At 40.2% G+C, this 16,761-nt stretch overlaps 1 protein-coding gene across 2 annotated transcripts; it reads left to right on the forward strand.

Moving 5' to 3' along the window:
• Nucleotides 1–1,510: 1,510 nt before the first annotated feature.
• HSF2 (heat shock transcription factor 2) lies at nucleotides 1,511–16,411 on the forward strand. 2 transcript variants are annotated; one of them, XM_035538729.2, is made up of 13 exons: nucleotides 1,519–1,790; nucleotides 4,574–4,682; nucleotides 4,905–5,032; nucleotides 5,826–5,950; nucleotides 8,253–8,328; nucleotides 9,492–9,553; nucleotides 9,663–9,747; nucleotides 10,598–10,764; nucleotides 11,863–12,132; nucleotides 12,688–12,793; nucleotides 14,288–14,341; nucleotides 14,961–15,045; nucleotides 15,448–16,411. In XM_035538729.2, the coding sequence occupies exons 1-13, from the start codon at nucleotides 1,644–1,646 to the stop codon at nucleotides 15,735–15,737; spliced, it is 1,704 nt and encodes a 567-aa protein (XP_035394622.1). In that variant the 5' UTR covers nucleotides 1,519–1,643; the 3' UTR covers nucleotides 15,738–16,411. The 2 variants fall into 2 exon arrangements, with proteins under 2 accessions (XP_035394623.1, XP_035394622.1); XM_035538730.2 differs by lacking the exon at nucleotides 14,288–14,341 and having other exon boundaries at nucleotides 1,511–1,790.
• Nucleotides 16,412–16,761: the final 350 nt, after the last annotated feature.

Here is a 16,761-nt window from a genome sequence, read left to right on the forward strand (position 1 = left end):
GTCACCAAGATGATGATGTAAACAGAAAACATAAGATGGAGAACAAACCTGTGTCCAGATCAAATCATAATTATATTCACTCTGCTTATCTGGCATTTCTAGCAAAATAAATGAAAGCTGGTAGGAATTTGCATGCATGTTAGTATGAAAAAATTGCTCAGACAATTATAAATTTGTTTTTAATAGGTTTTAAGGCATTTTTAGCTTTTCAGGGATTGGTATTTGGAATAAGCCTTAAACTCAGTAGTTGTGACTTCTCTCAGTCATGACCTAGTGAACATGAGTGAATTAGTTTGTTAAAGGTTATTGTAGCCAGCTAATGCTATGAGAAAGGAGAAGTTAGGTGATATATAGTTTGAATATAAAATATTTAAATTCATCTTCCTGCAAGCTATCAAGCTAAAAGTTCTTAATGTGTTTTTCTTTTCTATCACATTGTGCTGTTCCCACTGCAGATTGAAGCAGACCAGGTTGACCTTGTTTTTTTTGAGACTTTGAGATTTGATTTGCAGTTTTATGGTACCTCTTAACAAACTGAAACATCAGTAACACTGTCAATGGCTGAGGATTTGTTGTGAAGATAGTAGCTTCGGTGCCGTAGAGGAGCTTCTTCATTGCAGACTTCACTGCAAATATTTTTTTATCAGAATGGAGCTTGGAAGGAAATTTACTGCATTTTTACCATTCCCTAGACTATTTTCCTTCAACTATGCTTTTGATTTAAATCAATTTCTATTGAGAGGCTCTATAGTCAGTCAGTACATCTGAAGTTTAAATGCTTTACCTTGCAAGGAGGTCTCCTTTGGGAATGACAGACATCTTCGCTAGAGAGTTAGCTTGGGTCTGTTGTGCATATGCTTATTATGTTCTTTTTCTCGTATCATCTATATAATAAATTAGCATGGTATGTATACTTGTTTTTCATCTAACTAGTTATTTTCTAACCATTCTACTAGACTACAGAGCTTTCTGAAGACTAAGGATTGGGTAAGAAGGGCATGTTCTCAGCACCTGTGACAGCCAGGTGACACCAGAAATGACTGCTTCAACTAGCTTTGGAGAGCTGGACAGTTTTCTGTGTGAGTTACTGTGACTGGAAACTAAAAAATCAGCTTTTTTATTTATTTATCCTTCCAAGCAGTAGGTAGAGGAAGCAGGCGGCTGCAGTTACACCGCCTATGTTTGGAGGTACTGTGCCAAAATGGCAGCCAAAGGCTGGGGCGAGGCGGCTGCACCTCCCCTGCCGCCGGGAGGGCCGGGACCGCCGCTTCGCCGGCTTCAACCGCGGGGTGCCCGGGCCGCAGTAGCTAGGGCCATCTTGAGGGGTTCAGGGCACGCCTTCACCGGCCGCGCGACCACGGCCCCCTCAGCGCACCTGGCCCCGCCCCCCGGAGAGCAGGCGCGCGCCGCCATTGGTCCCCGCCCCTTGTCACTTGCACGTGCGGGCGGCGCTGTTGTGGCACGTGAGGGCGGCGCACGTGGGCCCGTTATGTAAAAGCGGCGCGCAGGCGCGCGCATGCGCGGCCGGCGGCCGGGAGGGGCGGAGCCGGCACCGGAGCCGCACCGCGCCGCTTCTCCTCCTCCTCCCCCTCCTGCCCCTCCCCCGGCCGCACCGCGCCGCAGCGCCGCGGCTCCCGAGCACGATGAAGCAGCAGCACCCGCAGCAGCCCGCCCAGCAGCAGCAGCAGCAGCAACCGCCGTCGGCCGGCGCGGGCGTGCCGGCCTTCCTCAGCAAGCTGTGGGCACTGGTGGGCGAGGCGCCCAGCAACCAGCTCATCACCTGGAGCCAGGTGCGGCGCCGCCCGTTGGGCCCGCCCGCCTCAGGGGGGGCACCCGCGCTGAGGGGGGGGGGCTCGGAGCCGTTTAACGGCTGGAAGGGAAGGTGGGGGGGGGGCGCGCGAGGCCGGGCCGCAGGCGGCGGCCACGTGGGGATGGCGGTGCTGGAGCCCCCCCCACCGCCGCCACCCCCCCCGCACACCGCCGCCTTTGTTCGCGGCCGGCCCCGGGGGCACGGCGGTGGGTGTGGAGGGTCTCCTCCGGGGGTACGGGGGTTGGGAATGTGTGCCGTGATCCCATCGGTCGCGTCGGGCTGGGCTTCGTTCCTCAGAAATAAATGTATAAAAAAAGGGAAATGGGCTTCGGGTGGCCTTCCTCTCGGATCCTTTGTGGTAAAGTGCCAGGCTGCCGTAGTGAGCAGCGCGGAGCCATTGCCAGGCTGCGAAATCCGCGAGTGTCTGAAAAATACCGTAAAGCAGGACGTGCCCGCCTCCTTGCAGCCCGGCGAGGTAATGCGGGAGGCACGGGGAGCGATCCTGCGCGGGTTTGGGCGCAGGCAGCGGGAGCTCTCCCGTAGCGCCGCGCGGATTGTTTTACAATAACGTCATGCTTTTCTCTATCTTAAACGTTTTCCCAACAGCGTATTTAAAAGGGCTGTTCTCAAACCGTGTTGGCATCTTCGAGTGGTGTTGAGATGGCAGCTTTCAGCTCAGTTTATTTTAAATATTCAGGCAGCCATCAAAGGTTCCCTTAAGCGCTGCACTGATAGCAGGTTACCGGTAGCTTCAACCTGAACCTTTTGAAGAAGGAGACTTGTGGATTCTGCCTAGACCACAACAGCTTTCCATCTGCTTGTTTCCTTTGGAAGAGAGATGCTGAGGGCTGCAGGGAGTGATGCCTGCCTTACCTGCCATTTTTGCCACCTTATGGACACTCTCCAAATGTATTGCTTGGAGTTACCTCAAGTAAATGTACCAAGGTTATTGCTAGGTATCTTTGTGTTATTTCATTAATTAAAAATTAAGGCCAAATTGTTAGAGATTCTGCAACGCAATTTGTGAAGGAAGATCTACTAATCGTGGTTCATGTTAGCAGCATTTAGCAGTTCTTGGATGGAGGAAGGTATTGGTAGCCTTTGGTATGCGAGTGTTAGTCTGTTTTGAAAATACACTATGTCAGGCGTAATAGTGGAGGAAAAGTGCTGTAACTGTAACATTTCACTTTTTCCTGTGTCTCTGCACTGGGTGGATAGAAACTGAAGCAGAACAACCACGTTTTGTCTCTCCACATGCCTATCTTAGTGGAGGTTGCGGTGACATTGAAACATATACAGGGAATAACAGATGAAATACTTGGACAATTGCTGTATGCTGCTGTCAGTAACAGTAAGACCTGAAAGCTGTATTCAGCTATGTAGTAAGGCTTCGCTCAGTTAATGTCAGGCCTTAACCTGACGTCTGTTTACAACATCAGTGTAAATGATTGTCAAGGCAACAAGGACGAGAAGAACTATCTCCTGAATTGTTCTGCTGTAGGTCTGAAAATTTTTAAAGTAACAGTGAAGTCAGGTGCTGCGTGAAAACTGTCTGTTGGCGTTACAGGTCACCGTTGCACCAGTTGAGTACCTTCAGCTAGTGAGTTATGTTAATGCATTAGCTAAAGTCATCTGTTCCTGCTGTTTTGCTTCCCATTTTCCTTACGCTGACTGATTCTCAGCGGGAAATAGGTATACATTACTGGGAAGCTTTCATCTTCCTACTGTTCTCAGATTTGTGCTTGTAACTCATCTAATGGCATTCCGTTTATAAACCCTGCTTCTGATGATCCTCGCTTGCTTGTCAGAAACAAGGTCTTAGGTAAAGATCTTCACATGGTCTCGTGCTGGTTTTTCAAGCTGCTTGGGGAACACAGAGCTGCTGGCGTTGGGGGGTAAGAAAAAAGTGGGGCCTCTTGAACCAAAGGGCCTCTGAGAAGATGGAGTATCAGCGATGACATTTGTCAAAGATGGTAGGCTCCTCCATAGGTGCAAAGTGAGAGTACTGTGGGTAGACCACAGAGAAACCTGTACCATTTTGAAGCAGCTGATTTGGATCCTGCCAATTACTTGTCCTTTAGTTATTGGAGCAAGATCATTGAAGAACAAAGAGCAGAGCCTTCTTTCTATTTTAGTCTCAGCCCGTGGATGAAATTTGAGGACCAGTGCAGTGGGGAAAAGATCAGTCCTCCCTCACAGTTGGCATCGCAGGAGGAGGGAGGTATTGTCTTAAGTGCTGTTTGGTAACTCTGAAATCCAGTGGACACCCTCAGCTTTTGACAGCTTCATCTTCTCTACAGGTCTTACCAAACTAGTCATGTTTTTATGCTGAGAAGCAGAAGGGACTTAAGCTGTGTTTTGTTGTGTTGTGGTGGTGTTTTTTTTTTTTTATTTTTTTTTTTTTACCTTGCAGTCTCTTTGCTGTATTCCAAGATTGTGAAGCTACATACAACATCGATAGTATTCTGCTGTAGTGACACTGACACTTGTTGGTAAACTGGTCGTTAAATCATTTCTCTCGAGGAAGTGAAGAGTAACAATAGAAATGTTTCCCTTTAGGTATGGATAGCAATGTAAATCAGGAATTCTCTGTTGCTTTGCAACTGAAGGGTTTGTACACTTTTGTTGTGGAAAACTGTAGGCAAGCAGATCAGTTACATACTGCGTGCACAAAGGAAGCATTCCTATGTGGTGATTAATTCTAAAAGCCCAGAGTGTTTTCTACAATAGTCTTTAAGAAGCTTAACGTCTTTCTCGTTTTAGAATGGCCAGAGTTTCTTGGTGTTGGACGAACAGAGATTCGCAAAAGAGATTCTTCCCAAATACTTCAAGCACAACAACATGGCAAGCTTTGTCAGACAGTTAAACATGTGTAAGTTCTTGGGGGTTTTTGGTTTCTGGCATAGTTCACGATCCTGCGTGTGTTCAGTTACAGATTATTTCCTTTGAGCAGTTCTGCTGTGCTCTCTGCTACTAGGTTGCTGTCTCATTCTCAAACCTGATAAAAGGATAGTCAGAGCGATACAGTTTGTTTTCCTTAATGTGGGCATTGAGAGATTTTTTTTTTCTTCCTTTTTTTTTTTTTTTATTAAAGATGGTTTCCGTAAAGTTGTCCATGTTGATTCTGGGATTGTCAAACTGGAGCGAGATGGTCCAGTAGAGTTTCAGCACCCATATTTTAAGCAGGGTCGGGAGGACTTGTTGGAACACATTAAAAGGAAGGTTAGTGAAAAATCAGTATGTAAAAAAGCTGTACCAGTAAGTATAAATGAATAGCAGATTACATGTCATGTTTAATTGCAAGATTGTGAGTGCAAATGAGCTTGGAGTCTGGGGAAGCAAATAAACTGTGCTGCTCTCATTCATATATTTGTATATATATAAGATTTATTTAAAGGTATTTTGGGGGGTTTGACTATTTGACTAGTCTCCTTTATCTGAGTATTTTCCTGTCATAGTGAGCTTAACAGGCAGCAAAAATGAGGTGTGTAAATAGAACATTTAGCAAACGTGTATTAGGAGTGCAGCACATGCTTTGACTGTACCATCAGTAATACAACAGTCTGTTTGTTTATGTAGCTCGTTTTAGAGCGCAGCTACTGCAAGTAGTAAAGTTTCCGCCAAGGAGAAGAAGGAGCAAACGTATAAACATATACGTGTCTGAAATTTGCTCTGTTGTTACTCTGAAGAGGGTGAATAAGAAAATTGTTATGAAACAAATACAACAAGTTAAACTGTGGTGGGAGATGCTTTTTAACGTGGGTTAGTTTGAAGCAGCTACGATACAGAGCGCTGGGTACAATGCCTGGAAAATCTGAATGAATACAGATGTTTGTAATAACTAAAACTAATATGGTGACTGTTGTAAGGAGTTTCTGTATTTTAGTATTTGATGCTTGTTTTATTATTAACTCATAGTATCAACACTAGACAAAATATACTTGATCTACAAAATAAAATAATAAATAACAACGAGTAGAGGAAAGTGTTGCTTCTGGATTCTCATCTTTTAAAGGTTTCTTCTTCAAGACCTGAAGAAAACAAGATACGCCAGGAAGATCTCTCCAAAATAATAAGTAGTGCTCAAAAGGTGCAAATTAAACAAGAGACTATTGAATCTCGATTGTCTGCTCTGAAAAGGTAAATGCCCAAGCAGCAACTCAGCTCTGAAATTGAGTAATTCTGACAATAGATGCTGGAGAACAAATCTGACTTAAGTGTGAGACACAATTTTAAGGGTCTCTTGATTTCTGAGTGTCCAACTGTAACTATTGCTTTGGGAAGAGAAATTCCAGTAAAAGAATTGCATTTTAAATGGAACGTTTTGATATGACTAAAAGTAATAGGCAAAGTTGATGTTTGAAGAACTGTCTAGTAGTAGGCAATTAAACACGATTAATTTTAGTTCCATAATGGTGCTGAGGCTTAAGATTCAGGTAAGTTCTTAGCGTAGAGTATGCTGAGTATGTGTGACTTCAAGTTTGAAATGGTTACTGTATTTAGTCTGAGGCAGAATTTGGTTTGTGCAAATTGCTTGTGATACTTTCATACTATAATTAATGTTTTTGCTCATTGTTTTTTTAGCTTCCTCTTACTGTCTTCATTCCCTCACTGCTGAAATTGCAGAACAATTGATGCTTATAAAAATCTGGTTAGAAATCTAATTTGAAAATTCATTAGTTACCTCAGCCACAGAGATACAGAGTCTAAAATCCAAATATAAATAGAGTATTTTTAGAATAGTATCGCTTGTGTAGTTACTATGATTCATCCTCAACAATATGAGAGGTGTGTCACAAATGTATGAATATGTAGATGCAAATGGGATAATAAGGGATAAGCTCTTGCACTGTAAGTCAGAGCACCTCCATGGTAACTCTGTCTCAGGACTCTGAATTGACAAAATAAACAACTGCTTGTCTCTGCAGCAGAGGTAAGCAGTATGTTCAAGTTTTGAGAATTACATCGTGTCATTCAGTTGGTGTTTTCAGTTCTAATTACTAGAGTGATAGAGTATTCAAAGGCAAACATTTTGGCCAGGAAGGGTCTTTATTAGAAACTTGCCAGTCTAAATTAAAACCGCTCACATTCATCCTTTTGAATCATAGATGAATTTGGGTTGGAAGGCATGTCAGGAGGCCATAAGGTTCAAAGCCCTGCTCAGAATAGGGCTGACTTTGGCTGAAATGACGTCTGGTTGCTAGCGACCTGACAGTTTGTAGAGATAAGAAGATAGAATGGTCGGTGTTTGATACCCATCTTGGTCCACGAGTTTAAAATGATTTAAGTAGAAACTGGAGCTAAATCAGAAGACCTGGTCCTACAAAACATGTTCATAAAGCTGGTGGAAAGGTTGAGAAAGTTCAAAATCCCTGACTGCAGTTACTAAATTTGTGATGGAACTGCGCTTTTAAATTGTGTGTTAGACATTAATCCTCAGACTGCTGCTAAGCTTCATCATACTGCCTATCAGCAGCTGTTTATGAAAATTAAGCTTAAGGTTTCCTAAAAACACGAAACACCAATGGAGAGATTTTCTTCCCATTTTGGCATTCATCTGTGTTGAAAACTAAACTATGAAACAGAGGAGGGTGGTAAGTTGTCTTATCCACTGAAGCTTTTGATATTCATTATCTACTGATTAATATGCTTTATGCTGTTGGAAGCAAGAAGGTTCATGGATATGATAGCAAGGGCCACTTTACAGCACTTTTTATACTATCTCTGTTCTGGACTCTTGTGAGAACTGCAACAACCAAGGTTTGTGAAATGGCAGTGTTCCCTGAAGGCTGCCAGCTCTGCTGTGCTCCTGTTTTTCAGCACCTAATACATGCGCCTTTACTGAAGTTAATAAAGGCAGCTGTTATAACCTACAGCTGCTTGTAAGGCTTGAGCTTGTTCTGTAAAGGTGCTTTCAAGGTGGATGTAGTTTCTGATTGATGTCTTGCATCTAGCAAAAGGTGTGTGAGGAGGGGCATACAGGCTTGATATAGATGAAGAAATGCAATATTTACTGGTGAAAGGGCTGTTCCCAAGGGATATTCCTTGGCTGTCTAGTCCTTTGCTGCTGCCAGAAACCAGTTGTATGTTTGTTTGATTTTAATTTATTTATTTACTAGAATGAAGAGAAGGTAACTTTATGTGAAAGGAAACAAAATACTTCATTTTGAAATGCTGAACGTGTGTGTAATAAGTATTTCTCTATTTGGGAAAAAAAAATGTTTTAAGGAGGCTGGAAGTTCTCTTCAAGCTATTTGTTGTGTTTGGTTCTCTATTTTGTAGTTAGTTATTTGTGAGGGTTGTTGACTCTGCGATTTTTTTTCCCTGAAACCTAAAAACACATTTCAAAGAGCTTTCATGAAACTAACTAATCTTTAACAATAATTATTCCTGTGAATATTTTAAACCTTATTTTGATTTTTAAATTATCCTTTTCAAACAGAGAGAATGAATCTCTTTGGAGAGAAGTTGCAGAACTGAGAGCAAAACACTTGCAACAACAGCAAGTTATTAGGAAGGTAAGACTTGGTTCAAACATCAGTATGAGTGCTTCTAAGCTAAGAATACTCTGTCAAGTTACCTTTCTTTGCCCTCACTCTTTTATCATAGCATGGGAAATAACTTTTTAATAAAAAAAAACAACTGGGTGGTGCATGGTGAGCAAACCTTTGTGAAAGAAACATTCAGTATATTTCACCCCATAAGCAAAAGTTAAGGCCAAAACTCTTGTAAACATTTTCAAAGAAAGAATTCCAGGAACGTTGTAAATCATTCATTAAGATAGCTTAAAATGGTCCATTGGTTTTTGATTTCTTCAGGAATCAGGTAACTAATAGACTGTACTGACAGATCTCTGGAAAAAAATGTATCTTACTACAAGAATTACAAAGTTCAGTGTTGGAGATTAATTCCACTTAATACTAACTGTGTGTTTCTAACGTTATCAGAAGAATAGGTTGTTGAATGGAACCCACTGCTAATATGTTAGCTTAGCTTAACAGTCAGATTTATGATCTACCAAAACCAATGTAAATGCAAAGAGTTTACAAATTCTTATTTTGTTTATGTATCAGAAATAGTAATACTATAAGCAGCCTTGTAGCAGAGACTTTTACTGATCTTTTTTTTTCAGTTTGTTCAAGCCAGAGACTTTCATTTAGTCCTTAAATTTAAAACATAGGTGAAAATAGGCTGAGATTTCAAAGGGAAAGGCAGCTGATGAATACTGTCAACTGTATGTGTCTTTTTTTTTAATCTGTCAAAAAAGCCTTTCATCAGGCCCAGTATTTATAGATACAGGTTATATATACAGTCAACACCCTTACATGCCTTCTTTCATTAGAATTAGAATTCTTCTGATAGTCTTGAGTTACTGGATTTCTTAATATATACTGAGTGACGTGTAAAAAAATTATTACTTGCTATGTGGAAAAAAAAAAGCCTTTCTCAAACAACTGATTAACTCTCTTCTTTTTAGATATTACCAGCCATGTTTTCTGATCTGCCTTGATTTTTAATTCTTCTGAACAGTTCTATATAAAAATCACTACACACACAATAAGTGATGTGCTGTTTTGGTATGGATTTGGTTAACAAAGTCTTATGCTGTGAGGTATGTTGGTGCTCAGAGAGAAGCAATTACAGGGTAAATTGACTAATGATAGTATTCTTTTCCTCATAGATTGTGCAATTTATTGTTACCTTGGTGCAGAATAACCAACTAGTGAGCCTAAAGCGCAAGAGGTAAATATGGCCTTGAAAACTTGCTGTCCAGTAAGTATACTGACATCTTTTGTTGAATAAAATGGAAGAATTAGTTCTGAGATGGCTTTCTTCCTTTACTGTGATTTAGGCCTCTTCTCCTGAACACTAATGGACCTACAAAGTCAAATGTATTTCAGCAAATTGTGAAAGAACCGGCTGACAGTAACCATCATGTAAGTTTTCTTTTATGCATGTTATTTGTTATGATGAAGGAAGGAGTCCAGGGGAAGCAGACAGATCAAGTAACGTGTCGTATTGAGGGTAGAAACATAACTGTGTACCGAGAGCTTTCAGCTTCTAGAAGCAGTATGCCTTGTGTATCCTTCAGAAGCCAAGTGTGTTGATAATTACCGTTCACTTGTCAGTATGATCATGTGTAAACCACTTACCTGTGTATTAAATACAGCTACATGTGATCCTACTGAAAGCGGTTTGCTTTTAATAATAGTGCCATTAAGCATGTGTATGTTCTGCTGTTGTCTCCTGGAGCTGAGGGCCCCATTCAGAGAAAAGAATCCACCTTGTTGTTCTGCAAGGCAGCACCCAACCCAGCAACGTCATGTCAAGTTTTTGTGCTGCTTGAATGTGTCACAGCTCTGAAAGTTACTTTCTCCTGTACAAATAATTGTGGGTGGAGAAATCATCAGAATGAGTGCTCTAGCAAGTACTACTTAAATGGCAGGTCAAGACTAGTAGTCACTTTTTTTAGCATTTTTACTTCTCGTGTAGTCCTGTCTTTGTATCTTTTTTGTTGCTTTTGCTAGTATATTTTTATTTCTATGCCTGTATTACTTGCCAAACATTTTTTTTTCTGTAGCTGCTCTTCTCCGTCTTGTTCATTTATTTACTCGTGTTTTTTTTTCTGTTAAACTTAGATCCGTACAAACCCCTTGTAATCTCCAAGGTGTTGGAAAATTCTTCTACTGTTTCAGAATTACAGCATTTTAAGATGCAGTGATAACTGACAGAATGCTGAAGCTAATTGTCCTTTTGTCCCCTGACTCTTTTAAAAATAATTCTCAGGTACCTCTCAACAGAACTGAGGGGTTAAAACAGAGGGACCAAATTTCAGATGACATCATTATTTATGATGTTACTGAGGATGTGGCCGATGAGGACAATACCATGGTTGATGAAAATCCTCCTGTTACACCAGAAGCAAATGAAGATACCACTTCAGATTCTTCCAAGTAAGAAGTTTCTAGAATTCTGTATGGGTAGTTGGCTGTCGCTGCTGTATATTGTGCTATAATTCAGATGTCTTAGATACTGCTTTAATAAAGTGGTAAGAAGACTCCTCCATGTACAGGAACATCATCTGTGAATTCACGCTAGGTTTCCTCTGGATTCCCAATAGTTAACTGGCTGTCAGAATTTTAATATGTTGAAGATAGAAACTAGTGTGAAGTAACCTGTATTATTGCACTCTTGTTAAGTATACTACTTGTCAAAAGACAGAATAATTGATGTCTTACTTTTGGTTATGAATACAGACAGGGGTGGCATCCCTTGGTTTTAAAGTTTTTTTGTGGAGATTAACTTGCATGTGCTGTTTATCAAGTGTCGGTGTGGTCTTTGAACATTACTATGCTAGTCAATTTGGGGAATTTTAGTGTTTTTTTTTTTCTAGTCCCAAGTAGTTTGGGGCTACATTTCTTCTTTCTTTACTTAGCACTATAGAAGTAGTTCCTCCTTTGCATGGTATTGATAGGGCCTGTATTATGCCTCAAGGAATAAAATTTAGAGGTTAGTAGTTTATGCTTGAACTAATACTGTTTTGTTTGTTGAACTGATGTCTGGAAATGCATTCTCTGATAGAAAAGTTTAATGAAGGTAAGACAGCACAACTACTTAAGTGTTAAGAAAACCACCAGTGTACAGTGGAAAGCAAGTTATTTGAAACTGTTTTTTCATGGTTGTTTTGGTTGCCTTCCTGGTGTACAAAGCAAGCTTAGTTAACTGTAACACAGTTAACTGAGATCCTTCATGTTACGGCTAATCCAGAGTTGAATTTTATTCCACTGAAAAGATGCAAAGTACACACAGTCTGTCTTGTTTGGCAGTCTCATATGCTTTGGCCTATTTTGTAGCTACTCCACATTTATATGAAAGCTTTTGCTTGTTCTAACGCAAAAACATTGGTGTCCCTCTATGCTCCTAATAGTTCCTAATGTGGTCTAGCACAACAGTGTCTACTAACTGAGCTGCATTAAAAAAGTAACTAGGTGTGTGGAATAATGTACCAATTTGTGTTTGGAACACTTCAATTCATTTGTCTTGTTTTACAGCTGCAGTCATTCTCCCGATATAGTAATTGTGGAAGATGATAATGAGGAAGAATATGCCCCTGTAATTCAAGGGGATAAAAGCACAGAATCAGTCGCTGTCCCAGCTAATGATCCCCTCAGCCCTGTCAGTGACAGTGCAAGTCCGCTCATGTCAAGTGCTGTACAGCTGAACAGCCAGTCAACTTTAACTGCAGAAGATCCAGTCTCAATGATGGATTCCATTCTCAATGAAAGTGGAGTAATTTCACAGAATATAAACCTTCTTGGAAAGTGAGTAGCCTGATGTTCTTAAGTATTAGAACTGATTGAAATTCAAAGGACAGAACAGTAGCTTCTCTTAAGAATATAAATGTATGTTACCTTTATGCTGATAGATCCTTCCATTTTAAGTATTTTACCATGGGACCCCCTCTGATTTTCATCATGAAGAGAGTGAATTGGGGTACATAATCTGACAGTGTAATGTTGTAAATAACGCTGTTTAAACTGATGATGCTGTCAGGATTTGTATGCAGGATTCTTGCAGGCAGATTGCACTCCATTAGGACTAGTGAGATGCAGGAGTTCTGTCTCTGCTGATGATAATCATAGTCTAACGTTGATGTGATTTCTCTTTTGGAACACCTGTCTACTTTACTTGGCTTCTTCTCTAAAGAATAAGGTTGAAAGTTTTCAGTCTTTTCCAGAAGTTAAGTTAATGAAAAAGTCAAAATAGTGCTGGTGAAGATTTTTAGATTACGTAGTACATCTGTGTAAAACTTGTGATTTTTTTTTTCTTTCTTCTATTAGTGGATACAGTAATATAATACTGGTTCTGTCTTCTAGAGTTGAACTTCTGGATTATCTTGACAGTATCGACTGCAGTTTAGAGGACTTCCAGGCCATGTTATCAGGACGACAGTTCAGCATAGATCCAGACCTACTGGTTGATGTAATTTTCTCTGTTTATTTCAATATTTCTAGTATTTTGGTAATATACTCAAGAAAATATTTGTATAGACTGTTACTGTTTAAAACGCTCAAGATTATATTTTGCTCTTCCTTTCAAAAAGGACAGTTATAAATATTTGTGAATATGTTTCTGGGGCACTGGTATAACTGTACTACACCACTGCCCAAGTGCATGCTGTGGTGATGACAGTGATGTAAATTTTTGATCAAATAATGGCTTTTAGTGAAATAACATTTTTATTTGTTGCTACATAAACTCAGACATCAATTAGATTAATATTTTTGCTTTGAAATGGCCCAGCACAGAATCTGTCGTCATCTCAATGAACTTGGGTTAAAAAGGCTCTTGGCATTTATTTTAGAAGGTTTTCTGATGTTTCAGGTGATTTCTTGGAAGTATGTGTATGTTCTCAATTTCTCTTCGGGTTCATGTCTAGCAGAGTGATCTAGGTTGGAAGGGACCCGTGCAGGCCATCTAGTCCAACCTCCTCGCTCAAGGGCCGACTTGAAAGTTAGATCATGTTGCTCAGGCCTTGTCAACTCAAATTCTGCAGTCTCCAAAGGGAGATTCCATAGCCTCCCTGAGTGCCTGCTTCAGTGCTTTGCTCTCTGTGAAGAACTTCCTTATGTCAGTCCAAATTCTCCCTGCTGCAGCATGTCACTCTTGCATCTTGTCCTCTATCCACCTCTGTGGAGTTTGTCTTCTCTGTAACACCTCCTTATCAGTAGTGGAAGGGTGCAGTTAGTGCCCTTGTCTGCCCTCTACAGACAAGATAAACCATGTTTTCTCAGCCCATTGTATGTCTCATGCCCCCTAACCATCTGTGGCCCTTTGGACTCTGTAGTTTGAAAATTCTCATACTGGGAAGCCTAAAACCATTCACTCTGTAGCACGGTCATACTGCTGGTTTATGTGGGGTGTTGTCTAGTGGGACTTCCAGGTCCATCTCTGAGGAGCTGTTCCCTGTCCGTTTGGTCACTAACCTAGGCTGGTGCATGAGGTGGTTGTGTCCTAGATACATTTGTCTGTTGAACTTGATGGAGTACTTGTTGGCCCTCTTTTCCAGCTTCCTAAGATCCCTCTTAACAGATCTGCTCCCTATGTATTGTTGACTCCTTCCAGTTCAGTGTCACTTGAAAACTTGTTCAGGGTATGTTCCTCCTTATTGTACACACAATTCTCCATGGAGCAAAGTAAGAATGAATTGGTGATTCTCAGACTGCAGAGAACCACGTTATTCCGAGTTAGACACGCTTACAGTTGTTTCCTTCGTGAGTGAAGTTCGTGCGATTCCAAAGTACGCTCCAAAGATTTTCTTTGCAGAAGTGGTGACTACCTGTAAATAAACTGTAATCCTAACTGAGGGTGAAAACACAGTGCAGGGATTATTCTCACACATGCAGATGTGACGTTCTTGTATTCTTAATAGGAGCATCGAGATACTTAAAGCTTGATGTGTTTTGTCTTATTCAGCTTTTTACAAGCTCCGTGCAGATGAATCCCACAGATCATATCACTAATACCAAAGTAAGTCTCAAACCCATCATTGCTCAATGTACACAGTAGTGAGAGATTCAAACTTTTTTCATCCCTTCCTGTTTTTTTTCCTGGTACAATAGCACTTTTTTCATGCTCTTGCTTTCAAGACTTCCATGAGTATAGGAAGGCTGCAATTGAATTCATCCTGTTAAGCTTTAAATAGGAAGGGGAAAAACACTCTAATTAGCAACATATAATGTCATTTGAAACTGTGAAACCAAAACTTGTACTTGTTACCAGCCTCTTTTGTAGAGATTTTTATATCTTCTGTACCCAAGTTTTAGTACTTAAAAACATACTTTGTCAAAATGTTTTCATCTGTGCTGTCTGGTGGGAAAGGAAACATTAGAATAAGCAGTAGAGCAACATACTAGCTCTTTGAGTTTGTCCTGTTTGTTTATGAGCATTAGTTTTTGTTCTTGCTTGAATAAATCTGTTTCCATTTCACATTTTCTCAGCCATGATCTGTTAGTGTGAGTAACTGATACCAGTGCATCCCTTCACAAATATTTTTTTAAATGGTTGGTCAGCTAAGTTCTAGTATCATTGCTGTTGCATTGAAAGAAGGTTTGAGGGTATGTATTTTAGATTTTACTTTACTTTCCAGATGGAGACAAAGGGAATAGAAACTACTAAGAATAATGCTGGTCCAGCTGCTTCACAGGAAACACAAGTTTTTAAGCCCAAATCAGGTTAGTTGTAATAAGTGTTCTGTTGAAATAGTTTGAGTTAAGCAAGCATTGTTCTAAAAACTGTCTCAATTATTTGCTTGTCTAAGTTTGTATGATGCTGATAAGCAAATAACCAAAACAAATATATTTATTATATTTGCTTTTTAGGTATTTGGCACTGTACCAGCCATAGAGAATCTGATGTTTTACAGGAGAATCTGGATAAATAACTTTATGTAGGGATGTAGTGGATGTAGTAACTCTTTAATCATTTAAAACAAGCACATAGAACTTTACATTATTAACCATTCTTAAAATAAGTTATATGGGGTGCTGGTTTTTTTTTTTGTTTGTTTGTTTTTCTTCTTTCTACATGTAGGATGGCATGTGAACTGATAACGTTTTGGGAATTTTTTCCCTTAGATAAGCAACTCATACAGTATACTGCATTTCCACTGCTTGCATTCCTTGATGGGAACCCAGGTTCCAATGTTGAGAGTGGGAGCTCCACCACTGAAACTCCTTCCTCTGTGGACAAACCGCTGGAAGTGGACGAGCTCCTGGAGAGCAGCCTGGATCCTGAACCAACTCAGAGCAAGCTGGTGCGGCTGGAGCCACTGACCGAGGCAGAAGCAAGTGAAGCCACGCTGTTCTATTTATGTGAACTTGCCCCAGCACCCATGGACACAGACATGCCGTTCTTGGATAACTAATGCAATGGGGACTCTGTATATAGTCATGAAGATGAACTATTTATTTAGAATATTGTTTGGTATATGAGTTTTTTGTAAATCACTGTTTTATGTAACCAGATAATGTGGAATCTAAAATATCTTTCCTATCTTCCTTCCTTCAAGCAATTGTTTAACTACACTGTGTAGTACGCAGTGTACTATTAGATACCATTGGCAATACCAAGTCAGACTGTTACTATACCGCTGTCAAACACTTGGTACACTACACATATCTCTAAATATCCAAGGTAACTGAACACTTGTTAAGAATAAGCTTTGATTTATGGTTTCTTCCACTTCTGGTCTTACATATGATAACGTAAAATAGTAGTGTATGGTTAGGGAGCACTGACTTTCTGTATCTTGGGTTTTTTCTATTTTTTACAACATTTTGTTTAATAAACATGAAGCTTTTTTGGGGTGGGGGGGAACCAGGACCTGATGTAGGCTTTTTTTTTTCCCTGCTTGAACTGGGAACAAAGTGCCTGTACCTTGCTAAATCTTGGTTCTGCCTTACTTTCACTTCAGTGGAAGTGCTTATACATAGCACAAACTGGGGAAAAAGTTCTTTACAGCCACCAGGCCCCTTGACTGCATGAGTACTTTTAATTTGGACCATCTACTCTGATAAAATAAACGTTACTTAAGTGTGATACTTGGTAAGAGTTGGTCTCTTATTCCACACGCCAAGTGGATGTTAATTTAACAGCTGGGGTGTTTAATGCCTTAATTATTCAAAATTTGCCTTCCTATGCATATTTCTTGGAAAGTAGTTTCATTATCTACAAATTTTGAGATTTGTATATAAGACCCCATCATTAGTAAAAAAAAAAAAAAAAGTAGTGGCTAATACAGCAAATTAATTTCTTTTAGTAGTATATAAAATTTTACTTTTCTTTCTTACTGGTAACTGCTGCAGAGTCCACTAGTTCCTTTCAGTGGAAAAGTTACACCCTTACTCCAAAGGTGTGTGCATTTACTGTCAGTCAGTCAGTCTTCTGCG

Source organism: Cygnus atratus, chromosome 3 (assembly GCF_013377495.2).
Source record: "Cygnus atratus isolate AKBS03 ecotype Queensland, Australia chromosome 3, CAtr_DNAZoo_HiC_assembly, whole genome shotgun sequence".
NCBI lineage: Eukaryota > Metazoa > Chordata > Aves > Anseriformes > Anatidae > Cygnus > Cygnus atratus.

Coding starts and splice junctions, on each gene's coding strand:
- HSF2 (XM_035538729.2), top strand. CDS start 1,644: ATGAAGCAGCAGCACCCGCAGCAGCCCGCCCAGCAGCAGCAGCAGCAG. Junction 4,683..4,904: donor TGTCAGACAGTTAAACATGT/GTAAGTTCTTGG, acceptor TTTTTATTAAAG/ATGGTTTCCGTAAAGTTGTC. Junction 8,329..9,491: donor AACAGCAAGTTATTAGGAAG/GTAAGACTTGGT, acceptor TTTTCCTCATAG/ATTGTGCAATTTATTGTTAC.